This window comes from Odocoileus virginianus, chromosome 5 (assembly GCF_023699985.2).
Source record: "Odocoileus virginianus isolate 20LAN1187 ecotype Illinois chromosome 5, Ovbor_1.2, whole genome shotgun sequence".
Classification (NCBI taxonomy): Eukaryota; Metazoa; Chordata; class Mammalia; order Artiodactyla; family Cervidae; genus Odocoileus; species Odocoileus virginianus.
Window position 1 is genome coordinate 22,334,506 of NC_069678.1, and position 23,468 is coordinate 22,357,973.

At 42.0% G+C, this 23,468-nt stretch overlaps 1 protein-coding gene across 2 annotated transcripts in view; it reads left to right on the top strand.

The window, feature by feature from the left end:
- PBX1 (PBX homeobox 1) overlaps window positions 1-15,864 on the top strand; it is a 329,269-nt gene extending 313,405 nt beyond the window's left edge. For both annotated transcript variants that reach the window (XM_070467711.1, XM_070467712.1), the window contains one exon: window positions 13,860-15,864. In XM_070467711.1, coding sequence (XP_070323812.1) covers window positions 13,860-13,880 — 21 coding nt within the window. In that variant the 3' untranslated portion in view covers window positions 13,881-15,864. The remainder of the gene's footprint in view (window positions 1-13,859) is intronic.
- The last annotated feature ends 7,604 nt before the right edge of the window (window positions 15,865-23,468 follow it).

A 23,468-nucleotide genomic window follows, 5' to 3' on the forward strand; every position in this document is an offset into this window, starting at 1 on the left:
GTATTACCGAACTCTAATTCATCATCAAGTACATAACTGCTTTTCTCATGTTTGTAAACACTTATCCTAAGCCTCCCTGGTATTCCCTGGCCTCCGCTGTTCTTTGCTTTGACTGAGTTTGTGTCTCCTCACTATCCTGATTCTGTGTCTTTTAAAAAGCCCAGCTTATCACCACCCCTATTAAAGTGTAGTACCCAAGTGTGGTCATGGAGACAGGCATTATTTCTCCCTTTGTTCCAGACAATGAGCCTTTACACTGCTTAAGACTGCCTTTGCTTTTTGGCAGCCACTTCACCCGATTGACCCATTAATGAGCAAAGAGTCACGCAATGCCCCCAAGTCTTTTCCAGGTGTGCTGTTGATAAGCCCTATCTCCCCACTGGGCACATGTGCAGCTTGCTGCTCAGGCCTAATTGCTGCTCCTTTACATTTATCTTTGTTAAACGCCATCCTATTAGATTTGGTCCTCGAGTCCAGCCTGGTGAGACCTTTTTGGATCCTGATTTTGTCATCCAACATATTCTCATTACTCTCAGACGATGTATTCAATGTGCAGCGGACAGTTACCATTCTGGGAGCCTGTCTCTGCCAGATGCTACGCTTTACACAGCACACCATTTCATTCTCCCTTCGTCAACTCTGCTGAGTATGTGCTGTCACCATTTTATTATTTTATTTTTTATTTTTATTTATTAATCTGCACCAGGTCTTGGTTACAGCACATGGGATCTTTAGTTGTGGCATGTGCAATCTAGTTCCTTGACCGGGGATCACATCCAGGCCCCCTGCACTGGGAGTGAAGAGTCTCAGCCACTGGTCCACCAGGGAAGTCCCTACCCCCATTTTCAGAAAGGTTTAGTAACTTGTCCAAGGATACACAGCCAGTATGTAGGAGAGTCAGGATTTAAACCCAGCTCTGTCTGACTCTAAAGGCCAGATACATAGCCACCCTCCCTTACTACGGCCATTCAAGTCATTAATATTTTCCACAGGACAGGACAGGCCCAGAGCCTTGTAGAAAAAGACTGGAGACAAATTTTAGCTGAGGGTTGTTTCATGTAACATTATTCCTTCCCAGTAATTGGGATGTGACTTCCCACAGTACCCACTCTGTGCTGAGGAATACCAAGAAAAATTTTGTACGCTGTCTGAAGAGACAGTATTTCTGTTTCTAGCACACGAAGAGACACGTGCTAGTCCATGAATCCCCTTACCAAACAGTGAATGGCATGAATGTGTGGTGACTTCTTTTTGGTAGCTTCATGCTGACTTCTCTAAGTCCCAAATTCCTTTACTACTTGCTCTGAAATGGTCATTTAAATAATTAAGTCTAGATTATTACTGAGTCTTTATCATTGGCATTTGGGGGGTATACCTTCTTTCACCAGGCCTTGAAGAGCTGCAGTGAAATCTCTCTCAAATATCCCACATGACCTTCCTAATTGATTACAGATCAATCTTCGATGAGCTTATATAAAGCTTTGTTGAATATGTGGTAAAATCTTGGCCAGTATGACCTCTCAAATTACAGACCTCTATTTACATATGTGATTCTCAGGGCTGGTGCACAGTGACAACTGTGCATTTAGGCCTTACAGAGACAGCTTTTTTATTATAATCATTGCACAATAGATTCTTGTTGGCTTTTACTTTCAAAAACCCTAATTAAGTCTCTTAACAGTTTCTTTTGTGACAGACACCTTTGACCAGAGACCACCGAAGAATCCAGAGAAAGGGTGGAGACCAAGCTTCTTTCAAAAATGGTTTACAGAACAACAGTTTAAAACAAGTAGGGACATGAAGAGAACAGGCACACACCTTCTGTTTTGACTCTTGGCTTGAAAATCAAACCTCCACAGGTGAAAAGTCTGAGCATCTGATAAGGGAGGGTTGCATCTCCCAGAATTCTGAAGTGTGCCCTGTCCAAGGAGTTGTTCCCTTTTGGGGTGGTTCATTTAAACTTTTTCTCAGGGACCATCAGACTCAGGTATTAGATCTTCTAAGAATGCAGTTCTGTCTTCCCTATCTATCAGTGAGATCTCTCTCTGTTTTCTCTCTGCTCTGAGATCTTCTGTCTTGACCAATATTTTATGTATGTATAAGAATTAGATCACCTAAGATATTTATTTAATTATGGTTTTTGCATGTTTTCTGTTAGATATACTTTACACATACACATAAATTCTTACTGTGTAATTTTCACACTCTTCAATCCATACTCATAATCATCTTTCTATTGTACATTCTAACAGAGCTGGAATCATTATAGGTTATTGTAGATAGAAAAATAGGAGGACTCTAAGTTTGTTCCTTAAAATCTTTCCCCATCACAAAACCTCTTGCATAAAGGTTAAAGGCACAGAATTTATATTAATGTCAAACTCAATTCCACACAAATTCATAGGTAGAAGGATGGAAGAAACAGAAAGACCTTTGAAAGAACCAAAGCCAAACCATCCCAATAGAGTGGTGAAAATTTTACAATCCAGAGACACTTGCCTAAGAGACATGCTTATTCTCAGAGTATAAACTCTAGGTTCATAGTGGCTGGCTGGGTTCTCTGGGAAGCAGACACTGAGGTGAAGTAAGGACTGAAAATGTTTATTGGAGAGTTACATCTGTGACAGAAAAGGGGGTGGACGCGTGATCGGGTAGAGAAGCCATCAAATAGCGAGGCACACCTGTAAAAGAGGAGCTCTGACACAGAGCCTGTCTTTGAGAGGAGCCTTGTGTTGGGCAGAAATGGCCACATTTCTGTAGTGTAGAAATGCCAGCTGGCACACTCCACCCGGCTAGGCAATGAGCCCTTTCTTGACAGAAGGTGTAGTGGTGGGTTTCCATGTCTGCACACACCTGGGGTTCACTCCTGTAGCCTCCATACGAGTTCTAGAGAGACATGGCTTCAGTCACTTATTTATAATGTTGCTTAGTCACTAATTCGTGTCCGACTATTTGCCACCCCATGGACTGTAGCCTGCCAGGCTTTTGTGTCTATGGGATTTTCCAGGCAAGAATACTGGAGTGGGTTGCCATTTCCTACTCCAGAGGATCTTCAGAGGATTTCTAATAATAATACTTATTTTATTCATTGTAAAGAAAGAGTATTATCTCGGTAGATATATTACAAATGCCAAGGAAAAAATAAACATATATATACCAAATGGTTTTTCATTAAAATATTTCACAACTGGTACTTGGGCATGCTGTTGGAAATGGCCTAAGGTGTCTCCAAAGTGGAGGTCAGTGAACTCTGGACAACCCCTTAAATTTTCCATTAGTGAGTAGTTAGATGAAGTAATAAATAAATTATTATTAAGCACTTGCAAATCCAGTGTTATGAAAATGCTAAATAATCATAATAATAGAGTAGTATGCTGATCTTGATAAACGGGTCGACTACCATGTCATTTAAAATGGATGGCACAGCAAAGTCCGTGAAGATGAATGAGGTCCTCGTTCACAGAGCTCAACACCAGCGCGGTCTCTTCTGCTGGACTGCTCTGGCCTCCACGTGCCCGCTGCACTCACCCCGCTGGGGTCTCTGAGGGACAATTAGACGAGGAAAGGGATGCTGGCCGGCTCTAAGGCGGTCGTAAAAAGGCTCCAGTGCAGGGATAGTGAAAGCCTACAGAGGTGAATGCATAGGTATTTGCATTTCTGAGAAGTCAGGACTAGTCTATAAGGCAGGTGGGGGAAGAGAACGAACTGAGTGCCTCCTGTGACCCAGACACTGTGTTCAGGGCTCTGTGTTTATTATTTCATTTATCCTCCAGGCCAGCACATTAAGGTAATAGAGCAGTGGAATAAAGCAGAAGGCATGGCTATTTTCTGTAGAGACACGGAAAGCCTGACCCCAGCAGTGTAGTGGTTTTCTTCATTTAACTGTATGTTTTTGAGGGTACAAAAGTAGCTTGTGCTTTTTAAACACTTTTATTTAGCATAATTGACATTCAGTAAGCTGAACATATTTGAAATACACGATTTGGTTAGTTTTAACATATATGTGCACCATCACCACAATCAAGATATTAAAGATATCCATCAGCATCAAAAGTTTTCTTTTTGATTCATCCTTTCCACCACTCCTCACCTAATACCCTCCCCAAGCACCACTGGTCTGCTCTCTGTAACTAGCTTGCATTTCTAGAGTTTTATATACATGGAATCAGGTAATATATACTTTTTGTTGGTCTGGCTTCTTTCACTCAGCATAGTTATTTTGTGATTCATCCAAGTATTTTCTTTTTCTTTGTTTTACTTACAGAGACGTAAAGGCTTTGAATAAATGGAAGGTATTTTATTTAATTTTAGCTTTGGACACAGTCCAGAGTTAAAATTCTAGTTCTGTCGCTTACTATCTCTGTGTCAAATGGTAAGTTTCTTAACCTCTCTAAAGCTCAATTTTCTCATCTGTGAAATAGGCATAATAAAAGCTGCATTATAGAGTTGATGTGCAGTGCACAAGTTAGATGAGGTAATATAGGTAAACTGAATAGCACAGAATCTGCCCATGGTAAACAACTAGTTTTGCAATTAAAAATTTTAAATGATAAAAACCTTTTTTTTTTTCATCAAAATCCCCTTTGATGTCTTTCTTTTCTCACTATCAAGTTAATATACATCAATATCAAGTAATAGCTGTCTTATATTGTGCCAAATGGAGTAGTAAATGCAACTCATGAATTAGTTCTTTTAACTTTCACAAGAAGCCTAGGAAGTATGTGGAGACATTATTACTCCCAGTTAGAGATGAGGAAGGTGAGCTAGAGAGAGAAGGTCGTTTGTCATACTTACAGACATTAGGTGGTGGGTCAGAATTTGAACTGAGGCTGCCTGGCTCAAGACCCTTCCTTCATTGGGCTGCCTTTCCATATGCAGTAATGTCATCCACTAATACTAGGGCTTATGCTTCAGGAAAAAAATAGATATGAAATCCATATCAGGAACTAAGTAAATGTTAGAGAAAGTGAAAGTGAAGTCGCTCAGTCGGGTCCGACTCTTTGTGACCCTGTGGACTGTAGCCTACCAGGTTTCTCCGTCCATGGGATTTTCCAGGCAAGAATACTGTAGTGGGTTGCCATTTCCTTCTCCAGGAAATCTTCCCGACCCAGGGATTGAACCTGGGTCTCCCGTGTTGTAGGCAGACGCTTTACCATCTGAGCCACCAGGGAAGTGAAAGTTAGAGAAATAATTATAAAATTTAAAAAAAAATTATTGTTAAGACACCAATTATTAAGAAATTCCAAATACTTCCAATGAATTGTAGGCATATACTTGTAATTTAACATTATGAAGAATATTCCACACCTGATTCTATGTTTAACTGTGAGTAAGTCAAAGACAATGAATCTATAAAAAGTAATGAAGGCAACTAGAGTAGATTTGTCTTTCCTACAAACACTGGAGAAACTGCTGAGTATTCTAAGTCTGAGCTGTAAATTTTAGAGCAAATCCAGAAGGTAGGCCTGTCAATGAGGTTGCTCACAGTCCCAGCTGAGCAGGCTGTACTCACCCCAAGTTTAGGAACTGACTGAATTTAGAGTCCATTGGAATAGCTGTTACAGTGGAACAGAGAAACTCAACTACATCTTCAGTTGTCTTAAGTACAGTAATGATATTCACTAAAGATTTGGAAATTTGGTGGAACAGAGTAAGGGAGATTTTAATTCAATTCAGATCAACAAATGTTGGTTACTTGCCCAATATACATGGAATCTCTGCCTTTAAGAAATTTCTGTTTGAAGTAGGGGATGAAAGATGAAAAATACAAATCAAATAATTTCAGTGGCAAAAAAGACTTGAACTGGAGGGATATTTGGAAGGCAAAATCAATAAACTCATTTTCCACCAAGAAGATGGGATGAAGGAAAAGTTGGGTTTCTGGTTTGGAAACTGTAAGCCACTCAGAAAAACATAAAATTAAGACAAGCAGACTTTGCAAACTAGGTGATGAGGGCAGTTTTGAGAATCTTAGATATGAGGTGCAATAGGTGATTAGGGTAGAAATCCTTAACGGGCAGTTGTGTTTCTGGATGCTAAGCTCAGGGCTGAGGTCAGGGTTGCAGATGATGGCGTGTGAGGTTTCAGCCTATGGGGGGCAGTGGAGCTGCGGGGATGGATGAGATCTCCCAGGGGAGGGTGTGCACTGAGGGAAAGTGCTCAACACAGTTCTTGGGATGGGTAAAAATAGATTTGACCAAATACCAGACTTGTGGACACAGTGGGGGATGGAAAGGGTAGGATGAATTGAGAGAGTAGCATTGAAACATAACATTACCAATGGAAAATTAGATCAGCTCAGTTCAGTTCAGTCAGTCGCTCAGTCGTGTCCGACTCTCTGTGACCCCATGAACCGCAGCACGCCAGGCCTCCCTGTCCATCACCAACTCCTGGAGTCTACCCAAACCCATGTCCATCGAGTTGGTGATGCCAACTCATCCTCTGTCGTCCCCTTCTTCTCCTGCCCCCAATCCTTCCCAGCATCAGGGTCTTTTCCAATGAGTCAGCTCTTCCAGTGGAAATTTTCCATATGACTCAGGGAGCTCAGGGAGCTCTGTGACCACCTAGAGGCGGGGGGATAGGAGGGAGGCGGGAGGGAGGGAGGTTCAAGAACGAGGGGACATAGGTATACCTATGGCTGATTCGTGTTTATATATGGCAGAGACTAAAATGATACTGTAAGGCAATTATCCTCCAATTAAAAATGAATTAATTTTTTAAAAAATTATGGGAATGAACGATACTATCCTAAAGATCTTTCCTGTTCCAAATTTTTTCATATCCACTCATTTCAAGCAAGATACCTTACATTCTGTGTGAATAGATGCTAATTATAATTCAATGTATAATTCAGTGTATCTCATTGAAATGCAGCACTTAAAAGGAAAGAAGACCCCAAAGCAAACACAAAAGCCTGCTTTGGGTGTGGTCCTTCACCTACTAGTGGAGGCAGGTTGCCCTGGAAGACCTTGGGGTGAAGGATGGTGGGCAGAGATGCAGGTGGTATAGAATAATAGCTCTTCTGTGAATACAAATCTGACATCGACAGTGTTGTCTTTCTGAACCCATTTTCTTTTGTCAAGAGGGGAGGAAGTTGTTAAGGGTGGAGAAGGTTAAGATACTAAACTGAAAAGCCAGCTTACATTTTATGATATTTAGTTGTGTGCTGACCTCTGCATACCGTGAACTATGCCTACCCATCTCCTCATACTTCTCTTTCTCTCTCATTCAGTTGACAAGTGCTAGGGCCACAAAGAGGAATTGTATTTGGTTCTTGCCCTGGAGGAACAGACTACGCTCATAGTAGTGTGCTAATTACCAAAATGTTTCCCATTGGCATAGTTCTTTATATGTAACAAGAAATCTCATCTTCATTATAGTGTTGCAGTTCTACAACATATCTATGAAAGAAGTAGGGCAATGGTTATTATTATTCATATTATATATGTGATATTGTAATATATATGATGCATGTTGTTTAGTCGCTAAGTCGTGTCCAAATTTTTTGCGGCCCCATGGACTGTAACCTGCCAGGCTCCTCTGTCCATGGGATTTTCCAGGCAAGATTACTGGAGTGGGTTGCCATTTCCTTCTCCAGAGATATGTGATGCATATGTCCTGCATATTATTATTATGCATGAGTAGCTGAGACACAGAGGTAAAGTGACTTGGGGAAGGTCAGTCAGTGGCTAAGATCCAAATCTTTTGGCCAAGTGTTCTTTCTGCTAAGAGGAATGTTTTTCCCTGGCCCTCTCATCCTGGGCACCTTGCCTTTGCAGTTTCCAGGTTGTCTTTTTTATCTTTCAGTTTACAAATTTGACAGACACTTAGGGAATACTGACTCAAGAATAACTTGCCTTTGCTGAAGCACAAAATTCCACAGGTGTAAGACAGACTTTGGAAGGGTTACTCTCCCTCTCACTGCCCCCTTAAAATCCCCACTGTTTGTCTGGAGGGAAGTATGCTTATCAGTTCTGGACATACCAGGGAGCAGCTAACGAAACCAAATTAGCTCAAACTGGCTGCCATTCAGGTCAGCTAATTAAATTAGCTATTGTTGCATTACTGATAAGGACAGTTTGGAAAAGGAAAAAAGCTACTCATCCCAGCAGCCATAAGGCTAATGCCAAGAAAATGTGTTAATGGGAACATTCTGAAAGGAAACCCCTCTGACTAGCAGCGGTACCCAGGCCTTTGGAGGACGGTCTCTTAGCCATCTGCTCTGAGTTCAGTGTTCCCAGCCTCTCTGGCTATGATCCTTGTGGGCCCTGCCACCCTCAAGCTTTCTGGTACCCAGCCGCAGCCAGGAAGCCCTTTTTTTCTCCTACCATGGGTTCATCCTCCTGGGAGTCTGGCGAGAAATGGGAATTTTTCTGGAAGAAAACAGGTCACTTTTGTGTGCTAAAATCCAATCTCTCCATAGCTTAAAAGCCAGTTCATATTTGCAAGAGAAAGAAAGAAAGGAAAAGAGGGGAAAGAGGGAAAGAATAAAAGAAGGAAGGGAGGAAGGAAGGGGGAAGAAGTAACTAGCTAGGAAGGTCCTAAAAGACTATAGTTTTTATTTTCCACATCTACCCCTTTAGCAGCAGCACTTCAATGAGACTTTCCCCCTACATCATGTCCCCGGCCCCCAGCATCAGCTTCTACCCTCTTCAACGCACCCACCAAGGTGTCCTAGTTCTATCTTTTTCCAAGACTAATTACCCAGGCTTCCTTAAGTTCTGTGAGCCAACTGATCTCTCTCTAGTACTTTCCTTTTCTGCTTAAATTAACCGGTCTATTTCATGTAATCCAAATGATTTAAAGATTGTTTAGTCCAAGGCCTTCCTTAAGTGATTTTAAGGAAAAGAGAGATAAGGAAGAGAAATATTAAGTGATTTTCTCAGACTCACACAGATGACAATTAGAACAGGCCTAGAACCCAGGCGTCTAACTCCATAAGAATGCATCTGAATACAGAGCCTACTGTGCCCCTCCTGAGACAGTGAGGCAACCCCCAAAACTGCCTGAGAGTCTGTAAGGCCTGAAAAATTTCCAATGTTACCCTCACCTCAGGACTCCCTCTTCTGTGTGTGTGTGTGTGTGTGTGTGTGTGTGTGCGCGCACACATGCAAATTTTTTTAATTGAAGTACAATTTGCATATCATACAATTAACCATTTAAAAGTGTACAATGCAGTGGTATTTAGAGTATTCAACAATGTTGTACAAGAAGCATCTCTCATGAGTTTCAAAACATTTTCATCATCTATAAAAACAATACATGCCTATTAAGTAATGACTTCCCATTCCTCCCACTTTCATCACCTGGTAACCTCTAGGTTCTATATCATATAAAAGGAATCATATGATAGGTAAGATTGTCTATCTGGTTTCTTTCACTCAGCATAATGTTTTCAAAGTTCATCTATGTCATGGCGAGTTATCAGCACTTTGTTCCTTTTCCTGGCTGAATAATATTCCACTGTGCAGTCATGTCATGTTTTATGTATCTGTTCATCTGTTGATGAGAATTTGAGTTGTTTCTGCCTGTTGGTTACTATGATAATGCTGCTATGAACATTCATGTGTGAATAAGTTTCTGAGGGAATGTATATTTATTTCTCTTGAAAATAAACTGAGAATGGATTGCTGAGTCATCCTGTAATTCTATATTTAACTTTTGGAGAAACTGCCCAATTTTCCACAGCACATTGCTCCCAGAAATTTTTTTCTGACTGCACCTTTCCTAGACAATGAAAGAAGTATTTATAACTGTTAACAGGAACAACCAAAGAGACAATGATCTTCTTGGAGGAAAAATAAGTGTGAATTTTGAGGTGTCAGCATTATGAGTGGGTGTGAAGACATAAGAGGAAGGGTGATAATGCTCCTCATCATACAGGGAGATGAATTTGGAGTGCTCAGCATAATAGAAAGGAAAAAAGGAGGAAAGGCAGAAAGGAGAAGAGGAAAAAGGAAGACTAGAAAAGTGGCAGAAATCTGAGTGCTGGGTAACTGGATGATGGGTGGTATGATTCTGCCCAACCTTGGCTGTCCAGAATTACTCCATAAAATTTAGTATACTCTCAATACTATATATATATATATATATATATATATATATATATAATGTTATATAATGTGTGTATATATATATATATATATATATATATATATAGGTCATGATAATGTTGCTAATTCTGAAAAAGGGTTTAAATTTTACTTTGGGCATAACGTATAAGACAGAAGCAGAGTTCAAAGAATTCATAAGAGGTAGAGGCACAGACATAGCTAGTCTCACCTCCTCTATGCTGGACCTCACTTACTCCTACCTTGAATTAGCATAAATGTGGGGGAGGCACCACCCATATTCAGGCTATGAAATTCCCTTAGGTGGCAAGAGGCAGGGAGGACTCCCTTTTCTTTTAATCTGATAGATTTTGTTTCAGATGTTTAAGTCATGAGATAATATCCTCCTTTAAGAAAACGAGTGAAATGGAAACCTAGTTTTGAGATTGTCTATGTGCCAGATTCTTAAATGTGCAATGTCTGTCTCACTATAAAACGTGAAAAATTCATTGTTGTTATTGTCAGTCGCTCATTTGTGTCTGACTCTTTGCAACCTCATGGACTGCAGCATGCCAGACTTCCCTATCCTCACCATCTTCTGGAGCTTGCTCAAACTCATGTCCATTGAGTCGCTGATGCCATCCAATCATCTCATCCTCTGTAGTCCCCTTTTCCTGCTACCTTTAATCTTTCCCAGCATTAGGGTCTTTTCCAATGTTCGGTTCAGTTCAGTTGCTTTGTTGTGTCTGACTCTTTGCAACCCCATGGACTGCAGCACACCAGGCTTCCCTGTTTGTCACCAACTCCAGTAGCTTGCTCAAACTCACATCCATCAAGTTGGTGATGCCATCCAACCACCTCATCCTTCTGTCATCCTCTTCTCCTCCTGCCTTCAGTCTTTCCCAGAATCAGGGTCTTTTCAGATGGGTCAGTTCTTCACATCAGGTGGCCAAAGGATTGGAGCTTCAGCTTTAGCATCAGTCCTTCCAATGAATATTCAGGACTGATTTCCTTTAGAATGGACTGGTTGGATCTCTTTGCTGTCCAAGGGATTTCAAGAGTCTTCTCCAACACCACAGTTCAAAAGCATCAATTCTTCAGTGCTCAACCTTCTCTATGGTCCAACCCTCACCTCCATACATGGCTACTGGAAAAACCATAGCCTTGACCAGATGGACCTTTGTTGTGAAAGTAATGTCTCTGCTTTTTAATATGCTATCTAGGTTGGTCATCACTTTCCTTCCAAGGAGTAAATGTCTTTTAATTTCATGGCTGCAGTCACCATCTGCAGTGATTTTGGAGCCCAAGAAAATAGTCTCTCACTGTTTCCATTGTTTCCCAATCTATTTGCCATGAAGTGATTGGACTGGATGCCTTGATCTTCATTTTTTTTCTTTTTTTTTTTTTCTGTTGTTGTTGTTGTTAAATTATTTATTTATTTTACTTTACAACATTGTATTGGTTTTGCCATACATTGACATGAATCCTCCATGGGTGTACATGTGTTCCCCATCCTGAACCCCCCTCCCACCTCCCTCCCCATCCCATCCCTCTGGGTCATCCCAGTGCACCAGCCCCGAGCATCCTGTATCGTGCATTGAACCTGGACTGGCGATTCGTTTCACATATGATAGTTTACACATTTCAATATGGGAGAATGGCATTGGTCTTCATTTTTTGAATGTTGAGTTTTAAGCCAGCTTTTTCATTCTCCTTCACTTTCATCAAGAGGCTCTTTAGTTCCTCTTCACTTTGTGCCATAAGGGAGGTGTCATCTGCATATCTGAGCAAATTTATTCTTAAGCTTTTAGTACCAATGGATAGAGAACTTTCTGCTCAACTAGTAAATATTATAATTGAGGAAAGCAGTAATATCAAGGAGCGGAACTGCTATACTTACTTCATAAGGCAGGCTGTAATTATAGTTGGAAAAATATGATGTAAGCTATGCTCCACTGTGATACCATATGTACTTACTTTCAATTTAAAAGTATATTCTCTAAGCCTCAGTTTCTTCATTTTCAGACAGGAAAATTTAACTCTTTTCTCCATTAAACTCCAACATTCTAAGCTACTTGTGGAATTATAAAAGCTGGTGAAATAAATGAGAAATTATACAAGTTAGTGAATTGGGCGTAATTTACTGAAATAATTGAAAGAAAAATCTTCCAAGCCTTTAATATAAAAATACAAGAAAAAGCTTTGCTATAGAAGGTATTCCAAGAGACTTTAGTCCAAAAAGTCAAACTCTACATCACTGCTCATTTTGAGGGGTACTAGTGGAAATTGAGGCCAGTGCTATTTGGGTATAGAGTGCTAATTCCATAAGAACCAATTTCACCTACAGGATGTCACTGAGAACATATTAGTGCTTCTGATTCAGAACTCTGTCTTCCAAAAGTGTCAATTCAATAAACTGTACTAATGGGACTTTGATGGAAAGAAGTAACCTAGTCCTGGGCAAATGGATACTTTTACAGGATCCAGTGAAGTGAATATGATTATTGGTTTATATCTTCCTTTAATATTATAAAATACCAATAATATAAGATCATTACAAAATATGTAAAATTGGGGACATTTCTTCATAATCCTATCACCTTAACACAACAACAGTACTGATTTTCCTTATTTTCTTTTAGCATTTGTTCCTATGTATGTGTATGATGAATGCTTTGACAATTTATTGATAGATTGATCTATTTTTAAAAGTTTGTCAAGCTGAACTTGGCCAGTATGTAGAAGCATGATTCTTTCCCTAACTTTGTTATAGCTTCTCTTTCTTTCCACTTGAGCCCACAGTCACAAAATGGAAACATTGACACCCTGTACCCATTCTGTAGTGATTGAGGGTGAAGCATCATGTCTGTGGGGATTTCTCAATGATCCAGAGAAAAGTACAAGTTAATATTATGAGCGTCCCTTGTGGCTCAGTGGTAAAGAACCTGCCTGCCAATGCAGGAGACCTGGATTTGATCCCTGGGATTGGAAGATCCCCTGGAGAAGGAAATGGCAACCCACTCTAATATTCTTCCTTGGAAAGTCTTATGGACAGAGGAGCCTGTTGGGCGACAGTCTGTGGGGTCACAATAGTCATTATTAACTTTTGAAAAAAATTATTTTTTCTCTAAAAAATCCATTTGTCTTAAGGCTAGGTTCTATGTACAATCACTAAAAGAAAAGACAGTTCTATAATGATTTCTTTCAAACTTCACTGACCCTTCATAATAGGGTCAGGAGAAACTGTCCTTTATCAATCCTTTTTAAATGGAGCCATAAAAATGAGGTGCAAAGGAAAACCACTGGGATCAAGTTAAAAGCATGTCCATATAATTCTTGGGTTAGTAATTTATTATCTTAAGCAAGTTATTTAATATTATTGGGATTAGTTGCTTCCTCTGTAAATTAGGGGTAATTTACAGGGTTCTTATGAGGACTGAACAAGCTAATGTAGGGGAAAAAGGCAGCACAAATGATTTACTTTTCTTTCTTAAAAGAAACGAATTATACTCCATTGAACTATTCCTAATATTTATCGCAGAGAATTTTTATTCATGTTACATGAATGAAAAAGTAACTTCAATTTTGGATGGCTGATGAGCCATTTCCTGAATCATCGAGGTCCAGGCCTTTTTCTTCTCCTCCTATTTTCAGCTGGTTAGCTGCTTATTGAGCTCTTGCCAGAGGGTGGACAAAAGAAATAAAAACTGAAATCGGTCAATTTAACTCTTTGATAGTGGTCCTGATGAAAGATGTGTGGGAAGAGGGTGTTAAAGTTGTGAGTTAAACTGGAATTCTGCTTCTTACCAGGATATTGCAAGAACCTACTGATGGTTTGGATGACCTGGTGATGACAGCTGCTCTTCTTCTCTTGACTGAAGACTTGTCTTCCTCTAACTGGACAGTGGTCTATCTTCCAGAATGACACATATTGACTTTTGAAGAAGTAAGAGGATACCTCCTGGCCGGTCACATCGGTCAGAACAACTGTGGTGAGCAGTGGGCTGGCACATGCTACACCCAGATGACTGTTGCAACCACAGAGTCCCAAAGCAATAATCACTCTTCTTTCTCTTCCCCACTAACCCAGCAATCACATCAAATCACTTGTAAGCATTCACTATGTACCACCATATAATATAAAATATGGTGAGCACTTACATATAGAAGACAACCTCCCAACCCTCAATAAAACTGTAATACATTAAGAAAGCAAGAGTTGTGCATGTAGAAATACAACTAATTACATAGGGGAGAAGGAAGAAGGGGAGAAGATAATGAACACATTAGAGCATCCCCTCTATCCCAGTCAGTCTGCAAGGTGCTGTACACATTTTATCTAATCCTTACCACACCCCTGAGACACAGTTCTAGCCTTGTTCTGTGGATGATGATACTGGGAGGTCAGAGGTGTTTAATAAGTTGCCCAAGATCACATAGTGAGAAAAGTGTGGAACCTGCTTTCAAGTTCAGAAGGATCTAACTTTATGCTCTGTTACTCACTGCCAATAAAGGAGTCAGAGCTGGAGACGTCATTTATGTCATCAAGTCAAGACTCTTTAAAATATCTCTCATTAAATATGTTGCTAAAGTTTTACAAGTCTGTTCATTGGTTTGGGAAAGATTTCTAGCCAGAGAATAAAAGTCTGGATTCTGGAGGCAGGGATGGTGTGGCAGCAATGAGAGCCCTCTGGTCTCAACTCTGCCATCATCTCCAAGTGTGGTAAGTCACCCCTATATAAGGGGTTCTGATCCAAGAGCATGTCTGTAAGTTCAGTTTGTTTGTTGAGCCCTACAAAGTTAGCTTAGGTACACAACTAACACAGTTGGCTATGTGGTACTATACTGTAATAGGTGTATAAAACTTTCCACACAAGCAATACATGAAAAACAAACACAAAATAAAGAAACATTTAAAGTCTTACGGTACAGTTCCTTGAAAGGCAATACAGCAGTACACCAGCTGGCATGTAGGGGCTGGCATGGAGTGAACAGGAGAGAAGAGTTACTGACTGGAGGAGGGAGAGGGCGTGGGAGATGGTCGAAGGGTCGTCAGCAGTAGGAGATGGAGGGCAAGGGGCAGTGGCAAACACCTGACCTTCGTGTGCCGTTCTATGCTCAGCTCCTGCACCTCAGAAACTTCACAGTGCCTCCTCAAATAGAACGCACGTACGTGACTGGACGTGCGAACGCGTGTCTGCAACTTTGAAAGCTCACACTTTAAAGTCTTCATGTGCAGGGCACTTACTGTGTTCATCTGGGCAAGTTTCTTCCCTCTTGTAGGCTTTTGTAATGTAGAGCGTTTGACTTACATTCCATCACTGGACAGTTATACTATGTACCAGGCCTCATGTCAAGTAGCCTTGAGTTTAAATTCTGGCCCTATCCTCAAGCAGTGGCTCTTTAGCGAGTCATTTAACCATCTGTAAAATGGAGATAATAATACCTACCTCAGGGTCTTTGCCCTTTATTGTTCGTTCTCCTTGGAATGGTCTTCCCCAGTTATCCACAAAAGGTCACTCTGTTACCTTCTCCAGGTCTTTACTCAACTTACTTTTTTAGTGAGACTTTCCTTGAACATGATCTCTGAATTGCAAACCATCTTGCATTTCCTGTCTTCTACCCTCATTTTATTATACTCCTTAGCACTCAACACCTAACTTACTATATACAGCACTTAATTATCTTATTTATTGCTTGTTTCCCCACCTCTAGAATGTAAGCTCTATAAGGGCAGGGGGTTTTTGTATTCTTTACTGCTGTATCTCAAGTTTCTAGGGTGATTTAGGTGCTTAATAAATATTTGTTGCGTACATGACTGGTTGTTGTGAAAATGATGTGAGTAAACTGCTTTGCACAGGCTTGGCACATAGTAGACACTCCATACATGTTGTCTGTTTAATACGCAATTTCATCATTGTGTTCCCAAGCCATAGTGGGTCAAAGTATGTTCTGTTACTCCTCCAGGGAACCTAAAATGAGCATTCTGATTTTCTTGAAGAATGTGAAAGTTTGGCTCTATTGAAATTAACCTGGAAGCAAGGGACAACCCACTCCAGTATTCTTGCCTCGAGAATCCCATGGATGGAGGAGCCTGGTAGGCTACAGTCCATGGGGTTGCAAAGAGTCAGACACGACTGAGCGACTTCACTCACTCACTCACTCAGGGGGAATTAGTCATTGTGAGGGAATTAAGAGAAGTAAGGGAGAGAGTTTGCATGGTAGATACTTCCAAATACCTAAAGGAGTGGCCATGTGGATAGGAATTCTGGGATTTCTGCTGGAAATTCTGTGGCGTAAGAAAGGATTTCCAGAAAAGTGGATGTCTAATGAAGATATAAACTGTGTCTCAGGAGATAGTGAATTGCTCATGCCTAAAGATCTCCTGGAAGCTGGATAAGCATATCTCATTGACCCTAGATTTAATTATTGTAATGAGTGATGAGTTTGGAGTATAGCCAGGTTTGTCGCACTCTTAGAGAGCCATGAAGATATCGAGTAAAGCATGGCATTTCTAGGGGCAAGGCAGATGGATAACCAACAAGAGCATTGCTTACTGCATAGTCAAAGAAACCAAGGATGCATAATCAGGAGACTGGGGACAGGCAAACCAATTAAAAGTCAAGGTCTATTATCTAGCTTCCAGATGTGAATCAGTTTTCAGATCCAGAACCCATTGGCAGAAGGTGCCCAGGTAGAAAGACCCTATAAATATAGTATATGTCTAGCGTAATGATTTTCCCATTCCATCCCCAAAAGATCCCTGACATTTACTCAGGTAAGCATATAGTGGGGAAGAGGACTACCTAAGCGTTTTGAAGACTATTTGACAGAAGTCCCAAATTGACACTGATGTCTGGGGCCCAGATAATTGCCATGGCTCACTGTTAGGGGAGCAGTTCTAAGTCTGTCTCAGTGCACTCACCAGGTCCATGGACTCACACTTGCTAATTTCCTCAGTTCCTGAACGTTGGAATAATTAGAGTGTATATACTTGGAAGCTGATGGAAACTTCACAAGTTTCCTTGGACTGTAGGGTAAGAGCTCTTGTGATAAAGATTTCAGGTACAAGCTTCTGAAACTGTTCCTTTTCCATGGCTACTGGTTCAGAAGCCTGGATGAGGAAAGATTTCAAGATCAGAGACAAAGAGATCTGGGGAGGACACATGGTGTATGGACTTATGGGAATGAGCGCAAAGGATGAATATCTTTGCATCTTTTATTTAATGCTCCAGACAGCATCCCTCACAGCATAGGCACTGAGCAACTATTAATACATAGAATGATTCAGTCTGTTTTTCTCATTGATAGTCTCAGTGCCAGCACGATGGATGCATAATGGAATGTTCATGGTGGCAGGAAACATACATGTCTTTCCCACTCACCAAGACTAATACAGCTATTGTAATTGCCAAGTGTCCATGTGCCAGGTAGACCAAACTGCGCTCCTCCCCCACCAAGATGGCACCTTTCCAAGAAGACAAAGCAACCACTTGGCCGCAACTTGACACCACGGGATCCCTTCCACTCTGTAAGAGGCAATAATTTATCTTGATTAGAATCAACAGATACTTCACATTTTAATTTGTCTTTCCTACCTTCAAGACCTCAGCTGGTACCACTGTTTGAGGGCTTCTAAAGTGTATGATCCACTGACACAAGAGTCTACATAACATCCCATCATACCAAGAAATCCTCTATTTCAAAGGAGGGATGGCAGTGAACACATGACGATGAGTTTCACTTTCTCTGTGATGTGCTGTAACGTTCAGATGCTGCTGGTATGGAGGAGTGCAAGAGTGATAAAATGGATGTCTCAAGACAGCACCAGCTTGGAGATGATACCTTGAAATGATAGGGCTCTATCTTTAAGAACATACTGTGCATCTTTAATCAACGACCATTCTGTGGTCCTGTGCCCCTGAAATGTGAAAGTGAAAGTAGCTCAGTCTCTTTGCGACCCCATGGACTGTAGCCTGTCAGGCTCCTCTGTCCATGGGACTCTAGGCAAGAATACTAGAGTGGATTGCCCTTCTCTTCTCCAGATATTGTTGTCCCTATCATGCACTGTGCTGTGCTTAGTCGCTCAGTCATGTCTGACTCTTTGCGACCCATGGGCTCTGTCTGTGGGGATTCTGTGTCCATGGGATTCCTCTGTCCATAAGGATTCTCCAGGCAAGAATACTGGAGTGGATTGCCATGAATCTGAGACCCCAAAGGGTAGAAGTCAAAGTGAACCTATTTCCATCATTTCCAATGATTTAAGAGATTTGTGCATCCCATTCCCATATCTCTAGTCTCTGTGGGTTGGAAGTCTAACTCCCAATCAAAGAATGCTTTCTTCAGGAGGATAGTGAGTCCCATTGAGCTATATAAGGTGCAACTACTGTCTTGACATTTTAAGCCCTTCGTGACAAAAGACCAAATAGCAAAAAAAGAAAGCAGAGGTAATTGACTCTAATTAGGTGGTAGTGCTACTGTTACCAATTGGAACAGGGAAGAATACAGTTGGCATCCAGGTAAGTGTGGCCATCGTGTCCTTGTCAAACACGATATACACATACATATACATATATACACATACACACCTACACACAGTATATCACCTCTTGGTTCTGCTTCCCTGGAGCACCCTGACTAATGCTCTAGGCGATGCCTGGCAGGTCAACCACAGCTCAGTGTATCTGTGATACAGTACACATTTTTTGGTGCTTATTGCAAACCTGCCCAAAGCCATTTTTAGGCACATCCTCCCCAGGGAGATGGGTTTTCTGCTGCAGTCCAGCCCTGGCAGGTCCTGGCAGAGCTCTCCATGCTCTGAAAGAGGACTTCTTCTCACCGAAGAGATGTCTGTCTCAGCATGCTCACCTGGTTGGCCTTTTCCTGTTCTTTTTATGGGGCCTGTCATTCCTTCCGGTAGGAGGTGTCCCCACTGGCAGAGAGGTGATCAAGCACAGAGCAACTCCTATCAAATTTCATTCTTGCATCTTCAGCAGATTTCCTACACAGACCTGCAGTAATTCATCATTCAGTTCTCTCTGGGAAAAGAGATGGGAGCGGGGACTGTGGTTTGTGCGTTTGAACTCTTTCATCTGTCTTATTATTTAATTCCATTGCTGTGCAGATCCTCTTAGAATGCCATGTTAATGGTGACAGCTCTTATGAAACTATCTCTGGTGTTCAGAAAAAGGCATCAAAACTCACCGACTTTTGTTTGAAAGCTGGTTCACCTGGGTGAGTAATAAAAGTGGAGTGAGCCTGACACACACACCTGTCTCTTGCCCTCCTTGGATGTTCGTTGAGTTTTGCCTTAAAAGAACAGAGGGGAAAGCAGATGCTGGCACCTATGAAATATCCTCCAGTTCTGGTATCTATGTCAAGCCCCCACCACTGCCCTCTCCCAGATTCCACCCGTGCATCCCTGAGCCAAGTTTTGGAGTCTGGAGAGCTGCATGCATCTTCTTCAGGTTGGTTAGTGGTGAGGCTGTAAGCTGTGCTCAGCTCAGTCTTCCTTGGATAGCAAGAGCTTCTAAAGCATCCTGATCTTCAGCTGCACTTTGGTTTTTGAAGATGACCTTCAGAACATTATCTGATAACGTTGATGCTTGGGGACTTCCAGCAAGCCTCATCCTGATTGTCCTCATTCCTTTCTGATGGGAAATATGAACATGTACACACAAAAACTCTCACTCACAGACTTTCTCTTATGATGGCCAGCTTCCAGAACCTCTCAAGGCTGACAGGACCAACCCTAAACATGCTCTTCATGGAAGGCTCTGGACTTGAGCTGGGTTTGGTGACAGCAGACCAATGAGGTCTGGAGACAGAATGAAGTCCCACAGTTAGGCAAAGGCAGATGCCAGCAATGCACCTGTATCCAGCCCACAACTTGATGCATTGAACCTATAGTGCTTTAAAATCATTCTTTGAGCTTGTAAAATGTGTCTCCTGCCTAAGCTGTTTCTGGCCTCATACATCTAACATGTAAATCCTTCTGCATGAAAGAAAGACCAAGTGAGCATCAGTCAGTGGCCACTGCCCTTAGACAAATGGAAGCTCCTCGCTCCCGGTAGGTTTCAGGTGGATGAGCACTAAAGGTGGGAGGATGGTGGGTGGAGAAGCGAAGACACCCCACAGCCTCATCCTTCACACACATGCAGGAGCACTGCACACACACACTTCGCCCACCTTCTTCCCCTGCGTTCTCCTGAGATTTGACATTCTTGAGAGCATCAAAGTGTACAGGAGAGATGGAATAGGACTCAGGGGTCCTGATACAAACAGTGAGCTCAAAGCCAGGATGTGGTCTGGGTTGAAATATTTTGTTATTTAATTTTTCAGGTCCCTCTATCTCCTGACCCTGCCTTCAGCTTCCTGCAGTGAGGATACTGGCACTCCAATAACATGAGAGTGTTTACTGCTTTTATTTGTGTGCAAGTTAAGGTCAGGAAAAGACCATGGATGAGAGGGGCTATACAGGAAATACACTATGGTTACCAAAGGAGATAGAAGGGAAGGGGAATTAGGAGTTTGGGATTAATGTATACACACTACTATATATAAAATATGTAAACAAAAAGGACCTACCATATAGCACAAGGAACTATAGTTAATATCCTATAATAACCTATAACAAAAAATCTGGAAAAGAATATATATATATATATATATACATATATATATATATGAGACTGGCAGGTTATAGTCCATAGGGTCACAAAAAGTCAGACATGACTGAGCAACTAAGCACAGTATATACATATATTATATACATATATGTGCAGGCACTTATATATATATGCCCGTGTGCTGTTGCTTCAGTCGTGTCCAATGCTGTGCTACCCTGTGGACTATAGCCTGCCAGGCACCTCTGTCCTTGGGATTCTCCAGGCAAGAATACTAGAGTGGACTGCCATGCCCTCCGCCAGGGGATCTTCCCGGCCCAGGGATCAAACTTGTGTCTCCTACAACGCAGGCGAATTCTTTACTGCCGAACCATCGCAGAAGCCTATATATATAACTGGAATCACTTTGCTATACACTTGAAAGTAACACAACGTTGTAAATTAATTATACTTCCATTAAAAAAGTAGATATAAGTAAATAAATAGACATAAAAAAGAAAGAGAGGCTGATGATTTGCTGGCATTCACCCTGAATCTGATCTGGGCTTCCCTGGCGGCTCAGCTGGTAAAGAATCTGCCTGCAATGTGGGAGAACTGGGTTCCATCCCTGAGTTGGGACGATCCTCTGGAGAAGGGAACAGCTATCCTTTCCAGTATTCTGGCCTGCAGAATTCCACAGACTGTGCAGCCCATGGGGTCACAAAGAGTAGGACACAACTGAGCCACTCTCACTTCACCCCGTATCTGATCTACCCTGAGATTTATGAGATACTTTCTCTTTGAGAGTCTCTCTTAGAGAAAGCATCTTCTCTCTGCGGTGTGTGCTGTGTGGCTCCGTTGGGAGGCTTGGGCTGCTTTCCTGGGATCATAGGGAGCTGGAAGGGATCTCAAAGCTTATTTCATATACTTCCCTTCGTTAACAGATGAGGAAATTGACAAGTCTTTTCATCTGTGTTTTGAACTCATTATTTCACTTAATCCTCCCAGTGACCCTCTAAAATGGGCCCTATGACTCCAAACTATGGGGCAAGAAGCTAAGTACCAGAGAAATGAGAAATCTTGCCCTCATAGATTGTTAGCAGTGGGGTGAGAGATTGACCCCACGTACCTTGATTCTCAGTCTAAGGTCTTTCCACCTTAATAAGGGGTTTACTAACTGTTAGTCTAAGGACCCATGCTGATACTTGATAATATTTTCATTCATTTGTGACAAAATATGAAACATATACATATGTCCACAGATGCTTGCCAACTTCCTTTCTTGGAAAAGCCTGTTTTTATGATGAGATGATGTCTTTCCTACATTTTTCATACACTTTCCTTCTGTATAAGATTACAGTGATAATAGCTGGAGGTGGTTTATATATTTGCCTGGCAATATAAAACACTGGCAATTGCATGACAGTCCTCAATGTTACTAAAAATCAAAAATCCCCCAATCCAGGAATACAGTATTCTACTACGCCATTAGTATTATTGGCAAAAGTGAGCAGGGGTTTTCCACAAGCATTTGACTCATCATCTCATCAAGCAGCCATCATCATTCTATACCTCATGGGCGTAAGACCCTCCTCTCAAGGAGCTGTGTTCTCCTTGAATTTGAGGCTTGTGCATTCTGAGGAACAAGAGAAGTCCCAGGGATGCCATAAGGTATCTGTGAGGAAGGGGAGGTTTTTAGCTCTCACTGAATCTTGGGGCTTAGGAAGTAGACAGGCTGGTCTGACCCTGAATTTGGTCACTCCTTCCCACCTCCGGGGGGCCAGATAGGAGAGACGATGCAATGCGCCATGTGCCTGGCACTGCTCTCTTGCCCAAGGTGGAGAAGTCTAGTAGTAAGAAGGAAGGATGCTCTGCAGTGCACCAGGCTGGATGCCAGGGCCATTACTTAGCAGGTGTGTGATCTTGAGCAGGTTTCTTTTTGAGCTGTATGGTGTTGTTGTGACAATAAAATTATATAACTTAGACAAAGCACCTAATTCAGGAATCGTCCGTATCAAAATGTCCAGTTTTCTGTCTCCTTTGGCTCACATCGCCTTCCCACTTTGCCTCTAGGGGCTGTCCTGGGCAAAACTGCGAACTGTCGTGTCCTCGGTGACCTCGTGTCTACACTCATGCATCCTTGGGTCCTTCCAGCCGGGCAAATTGCTTTTTGATATCCAAAGTCACACTGAGTGCCTCAGAGTTTATGATGAAAGGTGTTTAGGCAAGGGAAAAGACTTCTAGCAGTGGTACTCCGGCCTCCCTGACACAGCTGTTGGGTCCCAGCTGCCCCCACGCAGGCAGGAGGCGGGTACTGGTGCCAGGCTTGGACCGGGCACCGGAGCCTCTGCCGTCATCGCCCATCTTCCTCTTGCTCTGTGCACTGAAGTTACAGCTGACACCTGGGATGTCACATTCTGACATGAGGCTACGGGGGTCAAGTGGGGCAGGGGTGGGGGTGAGTGCTTGGCTTCCACAGCCAGGTATATGTCAAACCAAATTCCACTCATGATTGGGTGTCAAGCTTGGACTGAGAACTGATTTGGATCAGAGCGACCTGCTGAAAGCAAATGACAGCGTCTGTCTGGTGGGGGCTTATTGGACAGGACACGCTCCCCGGAGGGTCCTGGGGCCTGGGACAGAGGCTGCACCGGCAAAGCTGGGTAGGAGGCGAGTGGCGGTGCTGGATCCTCCCTCGCCTTGTCTTCAAATTTGTCACAGTTCGTGTTTGCTGACATTTGAGCAGATCGTACTCATGCAAATGGACTATTTTGCGTTATTTTGAATCTCCTACATGCATGAAGACTACTGACTG